Source organism: Acipenser ruthenus, chromosome 12 (genome assembly GCF_902713425.1).
Source record: "Acipenser ruthenus chromosome 12, fAciRut3.2 maternal haplotype, whole genome shotgun sequence".
NCBI classification, from domain to species: Eukaryota; Metazoa; Chordata; class Actinopteri; order Acipenseriformes; family Acipenseridae; genus Acipenser; species Acipenser ruthenus.
This window is the reverse complement of record NC_081200.1, coordinates 5,281,801-5,309,020: the sequence shown is the minus strand read 5'-3', so window position 1 is coordinate 5,309,020 and position 27,220 is coordinate 5,281,801. Positions and strand designations below refer to the sequence as shown.

The 27,220-nt window shown below is 34.8% G+C and overlaps 1 protein-coding gene across 1 annotated transcript in view; it reads right to left on the bottom strand.

The window, feature by feature from the left end:
* Positions 1-2,506: 2,506 nt before the first annotated feature.
* si (sucrase-isomaltase) overlaps positions 2,507-27,220 on the bottom strand; it is a 38,065-nt gene continuing 13,351 nt past the window's right edge. Inside the window, exons 21-49 of the mRNA XM_034028113.3 lie at positions 26,797-26,853; positions 25,635-25,759; positions 24,394-24,482; positions 24,017-24,066; positions 23,148-23,321; positions 21,988-22,140; positions 21,164-21,370; positions 20,114-20,268; positions 19,322-19,490; positions 18,395-18,491; positions 16,256-16,368; positions 16,044-16,169; positions 15,491-15,619; positions 14,555-14,662; positions 12,044-12,106; positions 11,747-11,881; positions 11,340-11,424; positions 11,105-11,243; positions 10,673-10,806; positions 9,582-9,616; positions 9,377-9,493; positions 5,959-6,107; positions 5,687-5,771; positions 5,290-5,346; positions 4,475-4,599; positions 4,257-4,345; positions 4,032-4,081; positions 3,740-3,919; positions 2,507-2,877 (exon numbers count right to left, since the gene is read on the bottom strand). Of these exons, the coding sequence (XP_033884004.3) occupies positions 2,797-2,877; positions 3,740-3,919; positions 4,032-4,081; positions 4,257-4,345; positions 4,475-4,599; positions 5,290-5,346; positions 5,687-5,771; positions 5,959-6,107; positions 9,377-9,493; positions 9,582-9,616; positions 10,673-10,806; positions 11,105-11,243; positions 11,340-11,424; positions 11,747-11,881; positions 12,044-12,106; positions 14,555-14,662; positions 15,491-15,619; positions 16,044-16,169; positions 16,256-16,368; positions 18,395-18,491; positions 19,322-19,490; positions 20,114-20,268; positions 21,164-21,370; positions 21,988-22,140; positions 23,148-23,321; positions 24,017-24,066; positions 24,394-24,482; positions 25,635-25,759; positions 26,797-26,853 (3,276 nt within the window). The 3' untranslated portion in view covers positions 2,507-2,796. The remainder of the gene's footprint in view (positions 2,878-3,739; positions 3,920-4,031; positions 4,082-4,256; positions 4,346-4,474; positions 4,600-5,289; positions 5,347-5,686; positions 5,772-5,958; positions 6,108-9,376; positions 9,494-9,581; positions 9,617-10,672; positions 10,807-11,104; positions 11,244-11,339; positions 11,425-11,746; positions 11,882-12,043; positions 12,107-14,554; positions 14,663-15,490; positions 15,620-16,043; positions 16,170-16,255; positions 16,369-18,394; positions 18,492-19,321; positions 19,491-20,113; positions 20,269-21,163; positions 21,371-21,987; positions 22,141-23,147; positions 23,322-24,016; positions 24,067-24,393; positions 24,483-25,634; positions 25,760-26,796; positions 26,854-27,220) is intronic.

Genomic DNA, 27,220 nt, shown 5'->3' with positions numbered 1-27,220 from the left:
GGGTATTGGGCACCATCTGTACTCCTGTAATGCATGCTTATCTGTGCAAGGGCTGCTGTGTTACAATATCCAACTGTGCTGTTTGCATTAGGTTACATCTGGAGTAAGAACTGTGCCAGATACCACTATAATATTCTCAGAATGACCTCTACATGATATTTGATTGTAGCTGAACTTTGCACAGTAGTCATGTTAATCAGCCTGATAAAATGTACATTACACAAAGATCTGGTTGTGACTCAAATAATAATAAATAAAATAAAATAAAATTATATATATATATATATATATATATATATATATATATATATATATATATATATATATATATATATATGTGTGTGTGTGTGTGTGTGTGTGTGTGTGTGTGTGAGAGTGTGTTGTTGTTGTTATTATTATTATTATTAGGGTTACAACATTATAATAACTTTCGCTTTGCCTTGCGTATGTGTAGACTAGACATATCTTTTAAAAGCTAATTCAGTGTATCCAGAGTTTTTCAAGGGCATTTATCTAGGATACTCTGTAATCCGCTGTAAGTCATATCTGCAAAATATATGGCATTATTTGGCAAGGAACGAAAACCACAGAAATATGGAGCTCTTAACTTTAAAAACTAAGAGCAAGCCAAGTCTTTAAATCTTGTAATGTAAGCATACATTGACCAGCTATAGACATGTACAGAATATATCAAATAAAAAAAGGTCCTTAGATCTTACTTGAACATGGTCAGTTTATGAGATTTCACTTTACATACAGTAAACTATACAATGTATAGTTTAATAGATGGGCTGTGCTTTTATTCTGGCCTCCTTGCCACAATGTAGATTGCATTTGGTATGATCACATGAACTGTCGATTGTATAGCAAAGCTACAAATATTTACAATAGTGATTATGAAGAGCCTGCATACAGTATGCTGTGATTGTAGTTTGTATAAAATACAATTATCATCCTTTGAGTATTGGGTATTTATATTTTTAGTCAGTTAAAATATTATATGTGTTTTGCATGAGTGAATACTAATATTACTGGAATATGAACTATACGTTTCTTTCCAATAATAAACCATACATTATTAACAGAAATACAACCTAGATAATCAATTATTCCTGTAATTTCCATCTCACTACATTTCATGCTTCTTTACCATCAATATATTGCAATTTGAGTAGAAATCAATTAAACTGATTACTACTAAACTTATATCAGTTTTCTTTTTGTTTTATACATAATTGCTTATTCAACCATCATATTGGCAACATATGTAGTAATTGCTTTATCCCCTTGCGGAAACCATTCTTTTGCTACTAGTAGGATATTCAAATAGAGAAAGTATTTTCATTTTCATGGACATACATAAATAAATGACCATTCATTTAAAAAAATGACAAAACAAGAAACATGTACCCAGTTTACACTTGCCACTTAGGATGCATTTGAGGTGGTTTGCTTTTTTTTTTATTTAAACACAGCTTTCCTTGTTTAAGCCATCCTAAATGGGGCCTACTTGAGAAGTACTGCAGTCAGCTCACACAGAGGCACGGTATGAGCAACGCCCCCAGTGTCGATTACCCCTTTCCACTGGCACATTCAAGCCGTGAGAGCCCCATGCTCTCATGTTAGGAGTGGTTTTCCACTGGCTGATCGTTGAGCCGAGCGAGAACCAAACTGTGATACTGTGGCCTCACACCACATCTGAATCTGTTTCAAGAGCCGAGCAGGACTGGCGGCGTGGTTAATAATTTTTGTCATTACGTTGCTTCGGTCAGTACACTCAAGGAAGACAAACAACATGGCGTGCAGCGAGTAGGAGGAGAGAAAAGTATAAATTACTGCTCTCGCTCCAAGAAGCATTCTTCTATTCTTTGTGTAATCAGCACATCATTGCATTTCAGTTGTATTCAGTAATATATGAAGAAACAGTCAGGCTCCTCCTAAGCCGCACTGGGCTGGTCTGGCTAGGTTATACAGTGGAAGAGGTACTTGAGAACAGAACACATAATAAACAACCAGGCGTCAACATGAAGAAACTTCCATTAAGGACAGAACAAGTCATGCTTGCATCACCAAGTCTCAGCACCATCCACCTTTGATTCCTTAAGGATCCTTTCTCTTTCTATGGAGGGATATTTTGTCCTTGAGATTGCCTATTAAATCACCCTAATGTCAATAAAGTGCATATACCCGTTGTTCAGTCTGACTATTTGCCATTTGCTTGTAAGGTTGTTCTCTTTTTTTTTACTGGTTCTTGAGAAATCATGTGATCTTGTAAACTTTCAACTCTGTAGGCTCTATCTGTTTACTGTATGTGTTGAGATGTCACATACCACATTATTTCTCAAGAGCCAGGAACCAATTACACATGACAAAACAGCAACCTGCAACCAATATGACTGCCTGTTAAATTGAGCCAAAATATAAAATCTCACTACTGGAGCAAACAGAATGATGGAACAGTTCAAACGGACAGGAAACAAAAATAAAACAAACCATCGACATGCTATTTTTAGTTTTATGTCCTGAAATTGATTGTTTTTATTGAACCTTGAACTATAACTGGACAAATAGAAATGTATTAATATTTATGAAGCAATACAAACCCAAATGTGAGATGAAACAAAAGCAAGAACATTTAAAATATTGTACATTCAATTACATAATTTGTAAGGTCGGTGTTACCCTTGTAGTCATAAGAAAGTACTTGATTATATATTACAGCCTGACCCCAGTAACTTTCAACAGTTTCACCCCATATAAATGGATTCTGCTATCAACCAGTTAGTTGCTTTGCACTCATTGGAATGTTGTTTTCCAAGTGACTTGGATGGGCTTGTCCATAAAATATGCCTTGTCCTTTAAAGAAATGACAAGCTCCTGAAATAAAAAGAAAAGGAAACGATGGAGTATATTCTCACATATATTATATACCATATTTGTACATTTCGGTCTATCATCAACAACCTGGGTGGCAAAGCAATTATTCTGTATATGCTAATGGACAGTTGTACTCCCTTCCCTGTGTATGAGTCTCTTGACTACCAGCTTCTTTTTCAAAATTAATTTTACCATATTTCAAATACAGCACATCTCTGCAATGCATTGTCTCCATTGTCGTAAAGGGTTTTTTTTTTTTTTAACCTTTGGAGCCAGGTGTGAATCCAAATTACTAATGATTGATGGTCTCAGTTCGGATCCTTTTGTCTATTATCCCAAAGCCACACCAACATACTGAACTCTTATAAAACTATGTGTCAGGCCAAAATGACAGAGGAAAGACAGTGGGGGTGTTTGGTTAATACGACTGAGGATGCTTAATTACAACATCTGTCAGAATTATTCTGGGGACTTTGGCAAAACATCTGAGAGAGAGAGACCAGTGTTTAATATTTTCCACTACAAGAACATCTGTGCATATTAATTTCCCAGCAATTTTACCAATTTACCAATAAACAAACCTATTTAGTTTAGTATGCACTATTCAATTTTGTAATTTTTCTGGTGCTGTTAATTAAACAAGTAACATATTTTGTTACAGTTTATGAAAAGAAAATCCAGTTTCAATCAGAGGTACAACATTAGCCTTAAAATACTTTTTTTGTACATCTCAAATAAAATAGTTTTTGCATCACTTTAATTCCTGTAATGTTTTCAAAATGAAGCCGTTTTTAAATATTTTCTTAAATATACCACAAGAAATGCCTGATAAACATAACTGATTCATTTAAGCTGTACTTACCTGGGTTGTGAGGTTGTGATTAAAATTAAAGGATTCAATAAGCTCAGAAACACCGTTATACATTACAGTCACTTTCACAACTGGAATGTTTCCTGCTCCCCACACCTTAAGATATCCTAATCCCAGTCTTTCTGCTGTGTTTGTGCCATTGTTGTGCCATATATTAGTAACCAATGTGTTCTGCAATAAGAATCACAAATACAATATGTGAGGAAAGGAACATTTACAATTGAAAACACAGTAAGTAAAGTACAGCAAATATACATGGACCAAAATTAATTAAGTAAACTACCTTGTTGGCACTAAATGTGGCAAAGTAATAGTCTCCTTTTTCATATGCATCTAGGAAAGAGAAATATCATTAAAATAACTTTTTTTTGTTTTGGTCCACCAAAACCTTTTGGACAACCAATACTGTACTTTTTTTTTTAATTTACAGGACTGTACGCAATGTGTACATGCATACATACAGTAACCTAGAGTCATTTATACCTTCAAGATATTACCAATGACTTACCTATGCTAGTTCCATCATCCCAAAAAAGGGAACCTTGAGCAAATCCATTGTCATCTATAGCAACAGTGAGTCCCATAAAATTGTTTCGACTGTAAAAACAAGAGAGATAGTTCATTGGTTCCATAAAGAAAAACATTTTCATATATGGTAAACTGTAATTAGAGCACATCAGGTTTTCACACAAATGTTATCTGTTGCATTGCATTAAAAAAAGTTACCTATAAGCAGTTGTATTACTTGGCTCTTGCCAAGGAATAATGTACCCTCCTCTGATATGAAGGTTAATCTGCTCAAGAGGGGTTGGGATGTCTAACCACTGCCCTCTAACACCAATTGCCTCCCCCTAGAAAAAAAAACAACATTCATTAATATCCATTGTTTTTGAAAAAACAAAAAAAATCTTGTCTGGTTCTCTTTGTCTGCTATTGTTGCTTAATGACATCACTCAAGAAATATTGTCATCATGGGGGCTCCCGAGTGGCGCACCCAGTAAAAGCACTCGCGTAGAGTGCAGGATGCGCCCTATAGTCTGGACGTCGCCAGTTCAAGTCCAGGCTATTCCTTTGCTGACCAAGGACGGGAGCTCCCAGGGGGCGGTGCGCAATTGGCCGAGCTGAGCTAAACAGAATAATTGTACACTACTAAACTGGGGAGAAAATAACAAAAACTAATTGGTGACTACTAAATTAAAAAAATTAAATAAAATTATATTATATATATATATATATATATATATATATATATATATATATATATATATATATATATATATATATATATATATATATATATTGTCATCTAATGTTAAAATACATTAATTGAATTTTAACATGCTGATGTTTTAAAAAATACTTCAGGCTCTGTTGTAGTAACTGTCGCACACTGGAAACAGTGAGATTAATCTTTTAACTAGATTGCTATTACATATTCACTTATGTTGCATAAGAACATTAACTTGCAGACTTTTTGTTATTTCATTACTTTTTAAATACAGTATATCTACAACATATTAAAAAAATAAGTTATTACTTACTGTATGATAGTTATACCAGCGTGCATTTGGTACATAGGCATGGACTATAGAAGAATGCTAAAAAATACAAAGATGATGGCATTATTTACACTGCATATTATTATCATGGATCCTCTGCTATTTAATGGCACCAACATTGAATTGTATAAGCCAAATTACATGTTCAGAATGTTCAGGTATTCTCTTCTGTGCAAAGTGTGGAACTGGTTTTCAAACTATTTTCATATGGATCCATTTACTTTGGCATTCAAACAGATACTGACACTATTTGTGTCTCTTTGCCTTCAAAAGACAAAGTTGCTTTTCACAATTATAAATAAATAAAAGAGAGACTCAAATTTTTGCTTGGGCTTGCCAAACAGGTGCATACAGTAACAGTGGTCATGGTGTAACTTACCTCATCTAATACTGGGCTAATCAACAATGCTGGCCCCCAAAGGAACTGTTTATGTATATCCCATGTTATTTTGTCATTAACAAACCTATAATCAAGCAAAGAGGAAATGTCAGGACCTTTATGAGATTGCTTAGCAGATCACATCATAACATGCCAATGACATAATCTGTATAAAGAATAAACTGTGGATCTACTCCAAAACAGCTCCCAGGGTTTGATCTTGTCATTTTTTTTTACTACTAATAATAATAACAATAAAAAATCCTACTTACTCATGAAAAACAGGTCGAACTACAGTGCTGCCTTGGCTATGTGCTTCATACATAAGAGTATACAGGTATGGCAGAAGTGTATAGCGGATGTTAAGAACATCTCTTGAAACATTCTGGAATTTCTCATCAAAAGCAAGAGGGTCTTGTCTCTGTCAAGAATACATTACATGTCACGTTATGATTGCTTTGTTATATACATACACATACTATAACATGCTCATATTTAGCAGGTAAGAAGTAGAATAAACAGGAAACTGCAAAGTCGTTATCTAATGTTAATTAAGTTTGAAATGACACCCCCAAAGCAATGTTAGTAAAATCAAATTCTTGACGTAATTACACACTGTCTTGTTGCAATTCAGATACCTTCTGTTTATTCAGCTTTTTGATTTTTCCAGTCTTAAACCACTATTCAAGCTACAGTGTATGGGATATAAGAAAATCACTTTATTGCGGGAGGAGTTAATTGTTAGCTTCTTTTTTCTTGGTCATACAATGAAGAAAAGAAAATAACAATATGTGTGTCTACTTCGGTAAAACTTCGATCACATTAGCTTCGTAAAAGCCATTAAATCCCTTCATGCCAAATGCTGTTTTCAGCACCCAAAGGCAATTTACTTATTCTCTTTTTCTTCCACAGTAAAAAACATATGCAAGGTGGGCATTTTCACATTAAAAAAAGAAAACCGATAACCGAATGCATTATATTCATATGGCGTGTGACAGTATTCTGAAGTTTTAATTGTATGTGTAACCTACAATTACGGACCTCAAAGTTGGGAGCCCTCTGGGTCCATTTTCAATGACTTAATTGAACTAATTTAACCTCCTTGCTGGTCTTAATCAGTTAATTATTTATTGATTCCTTTAAAACTTAAAGGACTGCATGTGTGCGCCCCCATCTTACCTCACTGTTATCACAATATTATTTACTTGTAATGCCCAGCATTGTTAGTTTGTTGTAACAAATAAAAGGTAACACTTTACATTGTGTCTCTAATTACTGTGTATGTACATAGCAGTTACTTAGTAAATACATGTGTACTTACGCATAATTACAGTTATTATGCATAGTTACAATGCAGTTAACGTGTATATCTTTTTGCACGATATATGTAAGTACACAATTTTAGAGTTAGGTTTAGAGTTAGGGTTAGGTATAAGGTTACATCATTCACAAAAAAGTACACATTAAGTACACTGTAACTATGCATAATAGCATTGTAGTTATAAACAAGTACACATGTATTTACAGTAATTAGAGACACAATGTAAAGTGTTACCAAGCGTTACCAAAGTAGCAAAAACATTTTAACCCCAATACTACTGCAATCCCTAAAGTAGAAGGTGACAGTAACACTAACTCTAAACTTCAATTAAACAAATACACTGCTTGTAAAAGTCTGTGTTGTAGCCCAGGTGCTAGGTCTGTAATGCGAGCTGTCAAGCTTGTATAACCACTTCTCAGATAGTATGAAATGTAGTATTTCAGACTGCATTCATGTGACAGAAAAGAGTGAACTTTCAATTACTCAAAGTTGAAATTCAGCAAAATTCTATAATTATTAACACAAGTGAAAACTGACCTTTCAATTTTGACCTAAGCTGTTGGCAGTTTCAATGACATTCTTAAGCTTTATTACCCCTTTTAAATGAGACGATACACATCACAGTTAGATACTGTCTTACATAATGCACACCAAAGACTGCTAATGACTTACCAGATGGTATTATGCTGTTATCTGGTTTATAGTTATTGATGACTCTGGCAAGGGGCAATTTTCTCCTACCTAGTGTAGGTTGTTTATTTACAGCAGTCATAAACTCTGTTCACCACAGTAGGGCAAGGTGAGTGAATATCTTATGTTTTAATTTACCATCTCCCCACAATATTATCAACAGTATAAGCCACAGCTTGATAATTCAAAATCTGCAAGAAGTTCAGATTTGTATTGCATGTTTTACTTCTAAAAGATAAGCCACCTGTTGTTTATGGATGAACAGTAGTCTACAGAGACAGATGTTGGCTGAAATAACTCATGCAAAACACATTATTCCTTTAAATCCTGGCTGTACTGCAGCTGTCAGGAATCTATCATTTCTATTCTATCATTTCTGTTGCAGAGTCTTTTCACTTTGTTTAATTTGTCCAGCTAGAAAGTTGAGTACAGTAACATAACAAAAGAGGCTAAGTACATACTTGACTTTACTTTCATATGAGCTGAGTTTCAATTATATTCATAGTCCTATATTATATGCAATGATTAAAATGATTTGTTACAAATGTAAATGTAACAGTGTAGAAGGTGCTGGTGAAGCAAATCAGTCTATTCAAATATGTATGGTTCTCAATACCAAATATATGCCATTTTCTAATTTCTTCGAGCAGTATTCAATCTGCTAACATAAGGTTAACCTATGGGAGCTAGTGTTCTAGCCATTCGGCAACAAAAACTTGCCTGGAAAATCACATATCTGGGTGTTGGATGGAGACTGCTAATGTTTAAGAAAGTAAAGTATTCAATGGCAAGGACATACCAGCTCAAGTAGAGTGCAGTCACCCAGAAAATAATTTAAAAAGTCTCTGTATGTAGATAGTGTATGCCAATTTAACATTTTAGCATTTTAATATTTTATTGCCTTTTCTGAACATATCCCTGTACAGTAAGTGTTGGGGCATACATGTATGCTTCTGACTTGTGCATTGGATATCACACCAAGCCCAGTAGTCAAATCACGTAAATATCAAGCATATGTTAGGCGCTTCCAATACCAGACTGAGTCTTCAATCCAATAGCTCCTCCCCAGCCTCCACCTTCTTTTATGGCTTCATCTAATGGGGAGGGCAGTTATCCTGCCCCCCTGCCCAGCCTCTCAAATCTACAAGCTAATTCATCGGCAGGGGTACCAAGAAAGGCGAGGCCAAAGACCAAAGAATACAGCATAAATCATGTTCATTGTAGTAGTGTTGTCAAGTCTGTTTTAATAAATAATCTGTAATCTATTGCATGAGTTTTCTGATTGAACTACAGTTATACTGCTGACTCTCGTGCTCTCTGGTCATTTCCGCTGTTGTTAAAATGTGCATTTGAAAGTCATTATGAGATGATTTGCTGAAAGGGGGTAACCTTGAAAATTAAAATTCCATGTGAGCCAACAATGTAGTCATGTTGGTTTTAACAGGGACATTTAGTAACAACACGCCACTTATTTGTATAGAAAGGCTATTGGCAATGCCCATCTTCTCTCACAATTTTAAAGGTTGTGTTCAAAGGAATATGACTAAACGTACAAGTACACAACACTAACACTGAAGACACAAGAAGTCTATTGCAGCCTTACATTTTTCATCTGTCACATTACACCTCTGAAAAACAGACTGTATGTGTACAATTGTTAAATTGTGTTGTGCACTTACTTTGCTTCCTTTTCCATTATGATTTCTTGAATATGGGTAGAAAGCGCCCAGTTGCATCCAGCGTAAGCACATTTGATAGGTGGTTTCTCTGAAAAATCCACAAATATCTGCCCCAGTCTGTAAAGATTAAGAGCATGTGTTTTTCTTCCTGCTATAATCAAATATAAACTTAAACAACATTAAGACAATGGGGTCGACTACTTACATAGGAAAATCCAAACAGACTGAACTCCAACATACCTGCATAACAAGAAACTTGATTAATGCTACACTGTTTGAAAAAAATTGAAACCCATTATGTTATGGAACAAAGTCGTTATTATTATTATTATTATTATTATTATTATTATTATTATTATTATTATTATTATTATTATTATTATTATGATTATTATTATTATTATTATTATTATTATTATTATTATTAGTAGTAGTAGTAGTAGTAGTAGTAGTAGTAGTAGTAGTAGTAATAATAATAATTTCTTAGCAGACGTACTTATCCAGGGCGACTTACAATTGTTACGAAATATGACATTATAAAATATTACAGTGCAGAATATCACATTGCAGAATATCACATTACAGATAAGACCAGTTATAAAGTCCAATAAAATCTGTGGCAAATAAGATAACATTTGAATGAGAGTAAGATAAAGAACACAGTAAATAGTTACATATAATATATGTTTGTGTCATATACTGCATATATTATCTATCTCTCCCCGAGTTTCATTTAATATGCTGACAAAATGTCAAGGAGCATATGGTGTTGGGCAGCAGTATCACAATAGGGGATGCTCAAATTGGACCTCCTGGCTGACTTGTTACCCTGTCAATATCTAAAAATACTCTGATTTCAGATCATCTACACATGCTGTTTAGGAATAAATTAGGAACATGACGTGTAAGAGGTGCTGTGAACCATCAATGGGATCATCACAGAACTAACATTAACAGAAGATTATTTTATGTACAGTTGAACAACACTAACTCATTTCTGATTCAACTTGCCAATGGTTAAACTTACAAAAAAATTTGATTGTTGAAGTCAGAGCTATCTAGAACAAAAAGGATAATCACTAAACATTACAGCAGCAGATTTTGTGGTGTCAATTTCCAGATACGGCTCTTGTGTCTTTTACAGTACGCTCTATTCCTTGTGGAAAATAGAACTTATCGAAAGAGTTATAATTAGTGATGGCCTGCACTGTTGGCAGATGCACATCACATATGCAAATACTGCCACATACCAATTTTCCTGTGCTTACTCAAGTAAAAATATAACAAAGTACGTACCAATGATAGATTTGTACATCTGATCCCAAGCTGAGGTGTTATCTCCAAGCCAGTGACCTGCCCATTTTCCACTGGATGGGTAGCTTGATCGTGTGACAACAACTCCTCTTTCGCCTGTTACATCCAGTAGAGCACTGAATCGCAACAGACGAGAAAAAGTGACATTTAGATATTACAATAAAATGTACTGATCATTCATTTGATTCATTTTAAAGTTGTTATTTAAAAGGGCACGATTATTATTTGTTTATTTAGCAGACGCCTTTATCCAAGGCGACTTACAGAGACTAGATATCTATAAAACTAATGGATATTAATTAACCAGGCTGCCCAATGTTTTAAATGAGCTGATTCATGTCTGAATGTACAGCATCCATTACAAGGTATTGAGGGGAGGGAACTGGAATCAACAATCTCATTCCTGTTACTTACTCGTACGATGGCTTGGTATGGGACCACCCATAAAGATTATGAACATCATAGTGTCTGACTGGAGTATCATCTGGCAGGAACTGTTGACTTTCCATACATATAGTTTTATGGGATAGTCCTAAATGCTTTGATTCCAGAGCTGAAAAGAACACAAAAAGAGAAATGTATGAATAATGACCCAAAAAAGTCTTATTATGTTAAATTACTTGTATGTCTGTATCTGTTTTAATCTTACGTGGCATGTAAGGTGGGTTGTTTAACCTTTGATCTCTGCACCCAATAACAGACCCATGAACAAAGCTGGAAGGCTCATTCATATCCTAAAAAAAAAAAAAAAAAAAAAAATTGTTTATTCAGTCTTACAAATTCAATAAATCACAATAGGTACTGTACAGTATCCCATGGGTTATTTACAATGTGCCTAGTAATCAACCTTTTTGTAGATAAAGGATATATATATATATATATATCATATATTGAGAAATCTAAATTTAGTTGTGAAAGTTAACAAAAGCCTTTGGATTCCTTCCTGTCCCAATCAAAATGAGTACAAACATTATGCCTTGGAAGATGCTGTCATACTGTACATTAGATGAAAAGACCATTAACGATTGTAGTGTACTCTATATATGTTATTCTTACAATCCAGAGGCCATCAATCTTCAAGCTTTTTTCTGTGTCGTTTGGATGAGTGTGAAACTCCTTAATTTCTCGATGCCACCACGTTGCTGTTTGGTTACGGAAAAAGTCAGGAAAAGCTGTGTATGCTCTGTATAGCTAAAACAAAAAAAAAGAAGAGAAATTCAATAAAGATATATTACATTATTAAACATTGTTATCCAGATAACCGCATGCATGATCAATCACATAGTCTCTTCAAATTGTGTTAGTGGCAAAGCAATAATGAATTCATCTCAGCACTGTTACACAAATATTTACCTCGACTTGTGTATCCCAGTCCAATGACTCGTCAACTGTAATGTTGGGATAATCAGGCCAAACCTAGAATATACAAGACATGTACATATATATATATATCTATATATACACACACATATACACAGTATATATATATATATATATATATATATATATATATATATATATATATATATATACATACACACACACACTCACAGGCTAACTTCACTATAACAAACCCTTCTTAAAGAACATCCATTTTTAATGATCCCAACAGCAAGAACCAATTTTTTCAATGCAAATTAGCACTATTAGAACGATCATATACAGGATTGATCCGGATACAACGATCTCAGTACTGACTGACACTGAACTATATATATATATACATACATATTCATATAATCCCCAACCCACCCTACATAATGGCAGTATAAATCTGCTATATATCGAGGGCCACGATATAGCGAGAGACCTATAGAAAATACAAATAGGCTAATAACAAATACTGTACAATCACGCCCTCATTTTATCGGGGGCATCAGGGTCCAATATAAGACCTCTACGCAACCGGTTTTTATCATTTTTCGTATAAAAAGCAGCACACCGTTTTAATTCGTACAGCGGAGGGTAATTGCGTCTCATCAACTTCAGTCTCCAATTAATTTCATGAGTCTTCCTCTCCTTTCTCAAATGCCCAAACCCGCTGCATTGAAAGAATCCCATTCCCAACATAGGAGGCTTGTTACTAGGGAGCTGACATCACTGCCTTATGACTTTCGCTAGTGCATTTCTGCCATATGTGAACACCTGTGGAGTAGTGCTTAGGGCTCAGGACTCTTGACTGGAGGGTTGTGGGTTCAATCCCAGATGGGGGACACTGCTGCTGTACCCTTGAGCAAGGTACTTTACCTAGATTCCTCCAGTAAAAAACCAACTGTATAAATGGGTAATTGTATATAAAAAGAATGTGTAAACAATAATGTAATTGTATGTAAAAATAATGTGATATCTTGTAACAATTGTAAGTCGCCCTGGATAAGGGCGTCTGCTAAGAAATAAATAATAAAATAAAACCTGCTTCAGCAAGTAGATATTTAATTTATTTGCTTTATGTTATGTATTAATGCTTAGTTTTTTTTGTATATTTTTGTTTGTTTACGTGCAGTAAAAAATAAAACGAACAGTAATTCTAAATGCTTATGTATATTGCAGCTAAGGCATACGCAGTTAGACAGTAAAAATGGGGAGCCAACTCCAGGACCACGATATATATCCAAATCTGCAGTATAGCGAGGGGCGATATATTGTGACCAGAGACATGGGCTTTTCACAAATAGTAAATATGTGGGTCCTAGCATACAACGGTATACAAGACCGGGGCCCTGGAAAGTGCTGGAATAAGCATAAAAAGACTGCATCTCCCAAGAGACAGTGCGGGAGTTGTAGTTAATAGGGCCTACAAAATTGGCGGCCGCCAAAGAAACTACAAGGACCAGGAGCGCTAGGGGTTTTAATTGAAAGGTAAACCAGCACATCTGCAGGTGTTTAACAGGTGTTAGTTTTGTAAGTGGCTGTGATGGTTGACAATAAAACAAAATTGATTCCGTTGTTCGTGGTTAATCTGGGGGAGGCTCATGGTGTGAAGACTTGGAGGGTGAAGGCGAGTTGTAAAAGATTGAGAAAAAAACTGGTAAGTAGGTTAGCTACCCAGTGGGTGAGATAGGGAAAAAGATTACGGTGAAGTAAGCTCTCTGAAGGGAGATAGGTGTTTTGTATGGTTTATGTGAGGTATTTGTGGCATTGTGGGAAAAATCACGATAATACCTGAAAAACAATACAAGTGCAGGTGCCACCCTGTTTTCAAATCAATAACCTGGGTTCCATGTCATAACTATCTATGCTGACCAAGAGAAAGTTCCCGATGTGACAAGCAACGTGATTGACCAGGTACGTGGCTGTCACTATATATATATATATATACACTGTATATATATATATATATATATATACACTGTATATATATATATATATATATATATATATATATATATATATATATATATATATATATATATATATATATATATTATTATTATTATTATTATTATTATTATTATTATTTATTTCTTAGCGGACGCCCTTATCCAGGGCGACTTACAATCGCAAGCAAATACATTCAAGTGTTACAATACAAGTAATACAATATATATATATATAGTGACAGCCACGTACCTGGTCAATCACGTTGCTTGTCACATCGGGAACTTTCTCTTGGTCAGCACAGATAGTTATGACATGGAACCCAGGTTATTGATTTGAAAACAGGGCGGCACCTGCACTTGTATTGTTTTTCAGGTATTATCGTATATATATAGGTATATATATACCAATATACACTTAAGAGTGCGGGCAGACAGCTTTTAGTTTACGGTTGGCGTTCTATTGTTAGCCTTTGAATGGCGCAGGTGGTAGCAGACATGGCTTTTCATTGTGTAGAACTGGAAATGTATTAAAGTTGTCACATACCTTTCCCCAGACAATGTCACTTCCATCTGCCCATTTGATGAATACATCATCTTCGACTCCTCGGTCAAATGCTGGATAAGATGTTTCATTCCCTGAAATCGCTGGATCCTTATATAGGAAAAAAAAACAAAGAAATCAGTCTGAATCTAAATCATATCTCTTAATAATGTATGTTGAATTGATGATAGTATTCAGACCATTACTGTTCTTAAATCATAATGATTCTTATGAATATAATTTAAAACAATATTGACAACATATGCATTACAGTACTTTACTTTAAACAGACATGGGATGTATGTCTGCTTATATATAAATAATTTGAATATAAAGAAGACAAGCGTTGAATTGACAACAAAACTGGCAGAAAGCACAAGTGTCGTCGATCAAATCAACAGTACGAAGGGGACTTAAAGGATGTGTTGCAGTAAGAACACCTTGGTTAAGAAAGGGGAACAAGACTAAAAGGCAAAATATGCACAAGAACACAGAAATTGGATTATGGAACAATGGTCAAAGGTGCTTTGGACTGTTGATGGGTGGACAACGGTATAAACACCCACACAATAACCTGACATTCAAAATGTTTTAGTTTTCATATTGTGAGTTGCCAGAGAGTAGTGCTATTTGCATTGAGCGCATAACGTATTTCAAGTTGGGTTTATTTTTCTGAACTTGTTCAGTATTTTAAGGTACTTGTAATAAAATATAAGGGACAAAAATTATGAATGTGATCAAAACGCACCCTATATACATGTGCACGTACCTATAGACCTATTGCCATTGTATCCAATTGTATTCCCTCACTCCAGTTATGTGCATGACCTCACACCAGTCCCGAGCCCATACAATTATGCAGAGTCGACTGGATAGATAGATAGATACACACACGCGCGCACACACACACAGTATATTAAGAAAAAAAAAAACACTTACCAACAAGACGATAAAACGCATTCCCTCGCTTTTCATTTGGTTTACAAGAGCTGGGAGCCCTGCAAAATTGTCACCAAGAGTAAAATCCATCTGTCTCACCATATAATCAATATCAGCATATTGGACATCCTAGGATTTAGAGTAAAAAAAAAATCTTAAATAATGGGTATATGGAGTAGACAGTCCAAAAATATCAACTACATAGTACTTTAGAAGGAGAGTTTTCCATAGAAAAATATCCGAGCTGTGGAATTGATCAGGGGCATTCAGGACACAATGGGACTTACATTGTTGCGTTTTGCAGCACATTTCCAATATACTTGTACTCTTATATGTGCACTACACTGTTTTTTATCCCCATCAATAAACTATTTCAAGGATGTTAAGATTTATATATTTTTTGGAGGGGGGCTGGGGCGGGACAACAATTATGCATGGACAAAAACAGTAGTAGAAATGATGATCATTTGTATTGATGCCTTTGTGGTAGTTTCTGGAACACCACTGCTATAAACACATATGTAATAGAGAAGTCAACAAAGTAGTAACATACATATGGTATTCCGGCCTTCTTCATGCCTTCATACAGCTCTTTTATTTCTGTATCATTCTCATATCCATAGCGACACAACTGGAATCCCAAGGACCAATAGGCTGGAAGTACTGGGCGACCAATAAGCTGTTGATAGATTGTCATTCTTGTTAAAATTAAGGGATCATTTTTCAAGAGCTGATATTTTATCTTGTTGTATCAGGGTCACTTACTGCTGTATATTCCTGGACAACCAGTTCAGGAGTTGGTCCTAAAACCAAATAAAAGTCCAGAATTCCTCCCACTGTTCGGTATGTTAGAGCTGGGGTTGGCTGAAAGGTGACATCTGAAGTTTTAAAACATTAAAATTAAAATTGAAAGTGATTACATGACAGCAATATCCTGAAATGTATTGCTCACAAGCTGCTCAATTATTTTTACTTTTACAGTGCGATGTTGGTTTTCAATTAAATGTTTCTCTAAATGTAAAAATAAATGTTTCTTGAAAGTGTGACTGTATAACCACTTAATTCAATACGGATCTTGATACAGTAAATAGATCTTTGACTGGATCTAGTGCATTTGTATCTTTAAGTTTATGATATACTGCATTTTCTTAGGCTGTTTAATCATTGGGCTTCAGACCAAGCAATCCTTTGATCCTAATTTCTTATGTAAGACACGAACCAGGGATTCTTATCTGTAGATAAATTAACCTCTGTGCTTAAACACTATAATACAGATGGATTACACATTTATAGGAAACAGAAAGTGCATGCGGTTTGTTAAAAGCTAAGCACCTTGTCGCCTTTTGGAATTAATGTTAAAACTTTAAAATGCATTAGTAAGACCTCATCTAGAATATTGTGTTCAGTTCTGGTCACCTCACTACAAAAAGGATATTGCTGCTCTAGAAAGAGTGCAAAGAAGAGCGACCAGAATTATTCCGGGTTTAAAAGGCATGTCATATGCAGACAAGCTTAAAGAATTGAATCTATTCAGTCTTGAACAAAGAAGACTACGCTGCGATCTGATTCAAGCATTCAAAATTCTAAAAGGTATTGACAATGTCGACCCAGGGGTCACAAATGGAGATTAGATAAAGGGGCATTCAGAACAGAAAATAGGAGGCATTTTTTTACACCGAGAATCGTGGGAATCTAGAACCAACTCCTCAGTAATGTTGTTGAAGCTGACACCCTGGGATCCTTCAAGAAGCTGCTCGATGAGATTCTGGGATCAATAAGCTACTAACATCCAAATGGGCAAGACGGGCCGAAAGGCCTCCTCTCGTTTGGAAAGTTTCTTATGTTCTTATGCTCATAAAAAACTTTCAAAACTTTTTATAACATTGCATAATAAAAATCAACACCTGTATCAAATAGTCATTTAGCTGAAGAATGAATTACAATCCAAACAATATTTAATATTGACTTGAATGGATCTACAGGAATGCAGATTTTAAACATTACTAATAGTAGTGTGTGCATCGACCGTTCACTGCAGTTAAGCTTTCCATAAATAACACTGAAAAAGCCTGCTTTAAAAAAAAGTGTATAACCTTCAATAGATAGCAAATAGTAATTACAAAAGGCCCAAGAACTTGATATGCAAACACAAAATAAAGTAGTAAAAGATGGATAGACTTCATTGCTTTGCACTGAGCTTTTGGTGTCAGGGTGGTTCTCACAACAGCAGAGAGATCTTTTTTTTCTAAAAGGGAAATAGATGGTATATTTCAATGTCTGTTTTCTCCCTTAAGGAGCATGGCCATGGAAGTTGATTTTGCTTGCTGTACAATAGTAACCAGCTAGTGTGTTGCCACACTTCAGCACAGGCAATTGAGTGCACCAAGCCCATGCTGCAGCAGCCTGAATTAGAACAAATCTATAGCCATGTACACATATTGCTCAAACACGACGTAATTAACTGAAAAGAAACTGTCAGGAATGCAAGTGTTGTCTTTTTCAAAGCTCTTAATACATTATGTGGAAATGGCTTACAGATCAAACAACTTCCGTAAAGCCTGCAAGAAGATTATTATTTTTTATTTTTTTATCCAGATGTAAACTTTTAAATTAGGAAAAACACAATGGAAGGGAATTAATTTAGACAGCTTACAAAAATCCCCTTAATATACAATAGTGTTACTAGCGTTACATATGCAATGTGATGCTGTTAATACTTGGTAAGTCTGTAAAGCATACTGCATATTTAAAATAAACACAAATCACGGTCCTTTACTTAACTTTAGTTAGCAAAAAGTGCAATTCTTTAGATAACTAAAGTTGGACCCTTTATGGACCCAGTTTATGAAAACCATCATTGAATTTAAACGTTGACGTTATTAAATAGACAGGAATATTGCTTACCCATAGCATTGCTGTTATGTAACAGAACCCCATGAGCATTTGCGTCGTCTTCCAAGCACATATAAAATGGGTGAACACCATAGCTGTTCATTTTGTACTAAAAAATAAATACAGCAAATAAATGTAAATACTTCTTGAAAGGGATAGTGATTAAATGAAAAATGATGCATATGATGAAAATATATGTGGTCACGCGTTATTTTAAGGGGCACTTTTCTTTAGTAATTAACTGTTAATAATTAGCTTTCTAACACAAACAAGTTCTTGTTTGTAAATGGTTAGTTATTTATAAAAACCCCTTTAAAAAAACAATGTAAAAAGTCCAGCTAAAGGCCAGATTATCAACTCAGGTCAATCATATCTTTGAAATGGAGTTCAATGTGTTTAAAGTAACATTTAAAGATGTATTCACTTTAGAAATGATTAGCAAATGAGATTATGTTTGATTGTATTTTTTGTTAGTTAGTAGGTTTCTATGTATTAATAAACCAATACTTTTTAAATAAGCTAGTTAACACTGAAATAAATTCCCCTTAAAATAAAGCGAGACTTCCAGTGTTTATATTATGGTAAAATGGTATAAAAAAAAAAAGAAAAAGAAACATACAAAATTAAAATGTGAGGAATGAAAACTGCAGTTACTAATTTGTAAATCTTCGTTTTAACAAGACAGATTTAGGGACAGGAATGGAATGGCAATTATCAAAACATACAATACATGCTGACAGTTTATGACATTGTGCATCAACCCAATCCATATTTTTAAACATGGATTCAATTACAAGTATGCCCTTTTTAATGATAAGCTCCACTCAGAGAATCATAAAGTTTAAAAAAGATGTGTGTATTACAGTTGATGTGGATCTCCTGCACATACACTAGATAACAAATGAAATGCTGCAAAGGAAAGGAAAGCTTTCTACTCACACCAGGGGGCTGGTCTTTGGCAAACATTCCCCAGGTATGCCAGTTCAAATCATGCTTGAAAGTAGGGTGTTCAGTTTCCCCAAAACCATACACATACTTGGAGGGTAACCGGTTTGATATCTGAATAAACATATCTGTGAATGTGAAGCCTGGCAGGTGAGAATCCCAACTGTTGAAAATAAAAAATAATTAGAATAATGATCACTTTCAATTATAGCGTTAAGTACGGTCAAACCATTTCCAGTAAAATGGCATTTTGCATTGATACTCAATAACTAATAACAAGAACCAAAAGTGGAATGAATTTAAGAGGTATGTCGAAAATAACTGTAATGTGTTAGCTGATGCTCAGCTTAACTCATTTGAACATCATGTTTTGTTTAGCTTGCAGCTATCGTTTTCCTTGATTGTATACAATAAAACAACCCAGCTTTATATGATAACTGAAATACAAATCTCTCAAAATAAAAATAAAAAAAAAAAAATCTACTGTTGATAGAAAAGAAATCCAAAAATCCACATTGAACAAACTCAAAAGTAGGCCTGCTGTATTTGCATTCCCTTTAATTGCTGCATTTGCATTTCCTTTAATTTATATGTCAATAGCCAGAAAACATATACATTACAAAATGACCACTAATTCATTCCTCCCTTTGACTTCATCACTATAAAATTGAAGTAATTTTTCAACAGAGAAAAGACATACAACCTAAATTGCATCAGAAATAAAATACTGCTGATTCCCTCTCCTTCTGGAGTTTTGACAATTTAAAACCCACTTATTTCACTTACATGATTGTTCCAGTGCTGGTCCTTTTCACCTTAATACCAAATGGACTGTTTTCAACAATAACTTCATAAAGCCGTTTGCTTGGATCAATTGTTGGGTCTTGTGGGATATTAAAAGGGACAGGAACTTCATATCTTTTATTATTTGGGTCATAGATCTGAAGAACAGGGAAAGTATTATTATGTTTTGCATTATCATATCTGTCTAAAATGTCTGATGCAGTACCATGTTTTCCTGATGAATGTACATATTTATCATGCTTTACTAGACTTTACTATGTTTTTACCACTGTATTCTGCAGTAAACTATCAAAAGAGATGCCTGGACACATATGTTTATGAATGTCATGCATTCTTGGCAAAACTTAAACACAACGTAGATCATCTAACCCTGAACTTTGTATATAATGAGTCATAAAATAGCTTGCTATGAATTCAATAAATTGATCACATTATATTTTATGGCTTATTCCATTATCACTGATTTGTTTTTCTCAATTATTGCTATACTAAAAATGTTTTAAGAGAATACATTAAAAAATGTCCTGTGGTTATCATGAGTACTACCGTAAATCCTATTTTGTGAAATGAATTTGATTTGTTAATCATGCATAGTACTTGGGTTAAGATGTTCCCTGAGAAAATGCAGTTATTCCTTTGGTTTCACTTATAACCCATGGGCCTGTGTCCGAGTACAAGCACCACCACGGTTTAAGCTGAATACAAACGCAAAGTTGCTTGCATTACTTTACAACAGCATGGTTGCATTATTAAAACCAAGACAAAGACTTCTAGGGGGGTTTCTACAGGCTTTTTAAAAGCTTTTTTCTTTCTCTTCAACTCATTCTAAAATGGTCCCACACTTACAAGCCCCTATTGGTGGAACTATATGGTATTTGAAGTAGGTCAAAGTGACTTTTAAATTGAAAGTCACCTGACCTAATCCAGCACTATAAAATGAACAGTGCTCAGACTATCATGGCTCCTGAGTCTGCTTTCTGGTACGAGAACAAAGCTGAAAAAAATAAAAATAAAACCAAACATGACAATTACCTTAAACTGTAGAATGTAGTTGTCCAGGTATTTCACATCCACCTGAAGTGTTTCTATGGTAGGAGACTGATCTGTATATCGTTTTGGGTGAGCAGTATTCCTTTTAATTTGAAATGAAAGTCCCTCTGAAGTGTTAGTGACTGGATTAGTGATGTAACCATAGTCACGTGGATAAAAACACCAGGGCACACCAGGAGTGTTTGCAGTCTGGGGAACGAATGCAATAAAATAAAATAAACTCATTTGAAACAAGAAAAAAACCTTCTATCACTGGATAAAATGATGTGAGGTGAAATGCACACTCCTTGATTTGTTTTATACAACAAAGCTAGTGCTTTAATATTATTACACTGCTTCATTGGCCAAACAAAGAACAGCGTCAATGCTCTAGTTCAAGTTCCATTAGTAACAAAGTAATCACTATTTTACAACAATAACTGAATCATATAAAGTAAACATGAATCAATGAATAAATCATTTCTTACTCGTACTGAATTTTAAACCTATGTGTAGAATAAATAATCATGATCAGGAGCAGTATCCTTAGCCTCCAGTATTTGTTGTAGAGTAAACTGTAGAAAAGCCTTGGCAGTAGGTCAACTAGCAGAGTTGGCGATTCACAAGGTAGACTTGGGTAGTTTGTGAATTTTGCATTTTGCTGTATGGTACTTGTGTGGGTTTGTAAACTATAACATGAAATGAGTCTTGAAGTGCAGGTACATCTGCTAATGCAAGAGTCAAACAGACCAATTATCTAAAACAGTGTTGCACAACTTGTATTGCATTTAGTTGAAAATCAATGAATAAAAAAATGATTTGTGGACCTTCCAGATACAACCACGAGCTTCACAAGCAGCCTGGTTGCTATTGTCTTCAGGGTAGCAGTCAAATCTTTCAATTTCAAGGTAAACGTCATTAATCCATTGCACCAAATAACTCTGACCGAGTTCAAGCTGAAGACCTGTTACATGAAGAACCTGCGAAAATGCAAAGAAAGGTCTTTGTTGACACGATCAATACCAAAGTATTCCATTACATTAATCCTGTAAAATAAATTCTGTTTTTACACTTCCCAGCTGCTTAGCAGCTTTTGATTACCTATTGTAGAGAAATATTGTGACAGTTATTTGCAGGGGTGACTCAAAGGGGCAAGTGCTGTAAAAACAATAGAGAACCTGTGACTGAAAACACTTAGAATTAGCCTGAAACAACAAAAACCCCACATGGGTGCGAGTGGAGAGTGCATAGGCTGGCTTCAGCATACAAATACTGTAGAGTTGTTTGACAGTGTCAACCTTGTGATAATTTGAGATGCAAAACCTGTCTGTATAAATATACAGTGTCAGTGAGCTGCTTAGGGAGAAGTGCCCCTAAGAAGACCCCCAAACCCCTCGCTGCGCCATTGCAAGGGGTCATGCTCACGTGAATCCCAGTAGACAGGTAACAAGGTCGGTTATTCTAACGAATTATGCTATTGCGTGCATAATTTTGCGTGCCTAATGTTAATGGGTTCTTTATACATGTAACTTGGAACTTGGAACCAATAAAATGTTCAATTCTGTTTAGTTTTTAATCATGAGCCACTCAAGTCTTGATTATTCTTCAATCGCTAATCCTTGATAATGATAATAAAATCAATGAAACCACAACCTTACACTATTATCTATTACCTGTTAACAGACATCGCATAACCTGTACTTTTACTTTTTTTATTGCATGTTATCTTCAGTTGAACGGTGCTTTAACAAACTGAGAATATAAACTAATAAACCTTCTCTGGAAAAGTTGAAAGGGGTTTTTGAACTGCAATAAATCAAACTGGGTTTCAACAACAGTTCTTAATGAAACTACCCTATAAACAGTCCTTGAAGTTTTATGAATACTTAATCTTCCTTATACTGAGAGGCTAATGTAAGAAACGTGACATGTTACACTACTGTCAATGGCCTTCAGCTACATACCAAAGTATAATAAAGTGTATTACCTTCTTGTTAGTGTCGTACTGAAAATTCTCAAAAGGCACTGCTGTAACATTGGAATTGTGTGTCACAGTCATAGAAGATGGAGCTTCAGATACTCCAAGGATCTTAATTTCTTCAAACTTCAAGTTGTGTGGGTCTGCATAGCCATTTTTCAACACCACCATTTTCAGAAGGCCCTTGGAAGAAAATATTTAAAAAGTTAATCTATATACTTCTAAATTCAATACCTGATTTTACATTAACCATGGGTTTCTTGACAGTCTTTAATATTGTTTATACTCTAGAGTGGGTTTGGAAACAGTGTGGGATGGAAGTGTCAGAAATACAAATGCAGCAGTAAGTGGCATGGTAATTTGAATGTTTCTAAAAGAGATCCTCCTAGGTGATAAGCACATACGGTAATGTATGTCCTGTCAATGTTAAAGAACAACTTTGATCTAGCACAAAGCTAAATACTTAAAAGGGGGGGGGGTGCTTACAGTAAATGTTGTTGTTGTTGTTGTTGCAAATATTCCTGCATATTTCAAGAAGCAAAGATTTTTCAAGACAAAAAATGATAGGAAATTGCAGACTCAAGGCTTCAATATAAAAATAAAGCTTTGGTGGGTGTGTTCTGGATTGCAAAATGTAGAGGGTGTCTGGACATTTGTGTCAGCTAATTTACACACACGTTTTATTCAAAGACAAAGGATGAAGGCAATAGGTTTCCTATCCCTATCAAGTCCATGTTGTGCACCATTATCTGTTCATTATCATTATCGCCCCATCTATTCACAAATCCAAATCCTGCACATCCATAGTCCATTGGACCATGGTTAATTGGAAGTTGATATGCTGTTTTATTTAATTGATATGCAAAAGGAATACTTACTGGAACAACTGAAAATTGATAATGAATGTAAACCCCCTTTTCTGCTGAATCTGAAAGCAATAAAAAAAGCTGATAAGTATCCTTCCAATATTTGAAACCTAAATATGAAGTCAAATAATCGGTCTAGATATTGGTATAATAAAGAGGAAACATATATATAATTTAAAGCTCAGCTATGATAATAACAATAATAACAAAAAAGTATGTGACGCTTTAATTTATGAAGAGATTATTTTGATTGAATGCAAATTGGTAAGCTGTAAGTAATAGATAACATAGGCATTTTTATAGGAAGATTCAAGTTATATAGGGCATGTTTTGTTTCTCACCAAAAATCACTTTTAGAAGCTGTTAATTATCATAGTAACACTGCATACCTCTTGCCTCTCCATCATCCCAGAACAGCTCTCCACCAGCATTGCCATTGTCATCCAGAGCTATAATCAGTCCCATAGGATTCTTACGACTGCAAAGCAGACAAAAAGGTAATTATTATTAGTAGTAGTAGTAGTATTACTAACTGTGGTATCAGAAGCATCAAATATTAATGAATAATGTATTTATTTATTTACTTCTTTATTTTCGCCCATTTATTGATTAATATGTATATGCTGTATGTGTGTGTGTGTGTCTACCCAAGAATCCACAGTTTGATTGAGTGTTTCAAGATGGGGTTGCCATTTGTTTGTCTGCCACAACGTATTTAAATAGATAGCTACTTTATTTAATTGTATGCAGTTGATCAATGCAGGATATTTCAATACAGGTAGTACCTAGCGAGTGTTGCAACTTATATAACACATGGTCATTCATATACAGACCGTGGTTCATGTCTTTTTTTTCTATCTGGCGTTACCTATTTTGTTTTAATTAGTAATTTAAAGAAAGGCTTTATTTTACAATTCCACAATGAAAAAGAAGAGAGGTTTTCAGTCTGTTTTATATTAAGGTTGCTAAGGAAAGAAGAAATGTCCTTGTGGATTAATTACAGCACCTAAGGGGTGGACTGATTGAATTCTACAGCAGCTACTTTTTTTTTTTCTCTAGGTTGTAGGAGTTATTCATTGGGATAACAAAAACCTACATAATGTGATTGAAGATGTCGCAAATTTAATGGGCAGAAATTACATATACTTTTTTTTTATTTTTTTTATGAAAAGTACCAATAAATCTGTCCTTGAAAAAAATCATAGGCGTAAGATTTTGGAATTTAGCTGTAAAATGTCCCTTGGCTTCTTTATCAGCCTTCCGTTCGCTTTGCTAGATCTAATTTTAAATTCTAATCCCTTTGGAAAGTTTACCATTGTAACATGGTCATTTTGGTTAAAGAAGTTACAATTTGGAAGCTGCCATCCCATATAAAACACATATGTGCTGGATCTGTGGGGTCTGTTTTACATTACAATAGGAAATGTAGTATGCTGTATCCTGCCTGGCATGCCCCCAATACAAATATAATCTTATAGTTTAGTATAGTCATCTGAAATCTCTTTCTCTTTGTATGAGAAAATATATCAAATATAAATTAGCTTTGCTTAACTATTTATTAAAAAATATATACTGCATAGTATAGAGTGCTGTGTAAGATAAAAGCTAATCTTCACCAACTCAAGGTTACCTGTATACTGTGGTATTGGCAGGTTGTTGTATTGGAAAGATGTGACCACCTCTAAGATGAAGTCCCAGTTTATCAGCAGGAAGATACATATCGACCTGTTGTTTGCGGGGAGTAATTCTAACCTCCTGGTTTGTGGGGGGGAAAAATTAAAACAAATCTTATACCATACTGGTGCAATTCAAAATAAGAATGCGAGGTAAACAGTTTGATTTGCATTTTACAGAAAGTTGGACACAAAACTGGAAGAAACATCTGCCATAACACAGTCAGTGTTTAAATATTTGACATGACCAATCTGCTTAACATTTCCTTATTACAATTATAATGTATAATTCCTTTGGGGACTTTGTGGTGGAAGTATGGAGCCAAGTCTGTTGACTTCTAGCATGGCATGTACATTTACAAACCCTATAAATGATCCGCAGCATTAAGTGGAACATATGAGTGCACATATCAATTTGAACTACCAAAGAACCCCTCCTGTGTGTACAGTTCATAAAGAAATATAGAAAGGGCTTGGGGACATTTTACTGCTGAAACATGAATTCCACTGCAAATTCATCTGAAACCTCAAAGGAGCTGTTTGACAGGGCTGTGAAGGAATTACACAACTCTTTCCCCTGCTCCTTTACATGATCAGCGTGGCAATTGAAAGCCTTGGATAATTCGCAAACAATTACAGATCCTATCATACTTTGATGGAGACTAACGTTTGTGGTTGTGATTGTCTCTTTCTTTGAGCATCCTTTTATGTTGTTGTTTGATCCAATCTACCATCATTTGCCTCTGATTTAAGGATTCATGTTTTAACTGTTAACTGTTAATGTATTCAAAGTGGATACCAATGCAAAAAATAGGCATGTTAATATTCGTCTTCTCTATTAATCTGTCATTTGCTGCAATTTCTATTTCAGCATTTTTGCAAAAATGCCATGATAAATCTGACCTTGATAAATCTGTTTTCATTTTTGAGAATGTAGAAAACAATAATCTGCTATAATACTGTGTTTGAGTGTGTCAAAGCATTGAAACACACCTTGAAACTCACCTTGAAACACTATTATTTATACTGGATCTCACATGAGGTGGGAGATTTTAAGAAGGTTTGAATACAATTGAATTGAACGTCAATGCAATATATTTCAGTTTAGTATGAACCTACCGTTTCATATTCATACCACACTGCGTCTGGTATATATGCGCTCACTATGCTTGTACCCTGGGAAATAAAAAGAAACAGACTGTTACTGTAATACTAGTGATACCAACAAAAAGAGAAACTTAGTAAACAACAACCAATGACATTACTGTAAGGAGACACCTGGCCTTCATGCAATAGTAGACGTGTTTAAAGCAGTCTTCTTTATTTCTAAATGTATGAGTACGCTTTCACGTCTGGTGTGCAATCACTACCATTAAATTATTAAGCAGGAGCCCTTGCTCTGTCTCCTGAACCACATCAAGACTAAAACAAAAAGTCTCACTCAGTCACACTTTCTGTTGTGCTATTTATAGTGTACAAACCAAAGCAAAGCAACCCACATCTGTTCTAATTAAGAAGCTCTAAAGAGATTTGTGAGGAAGAC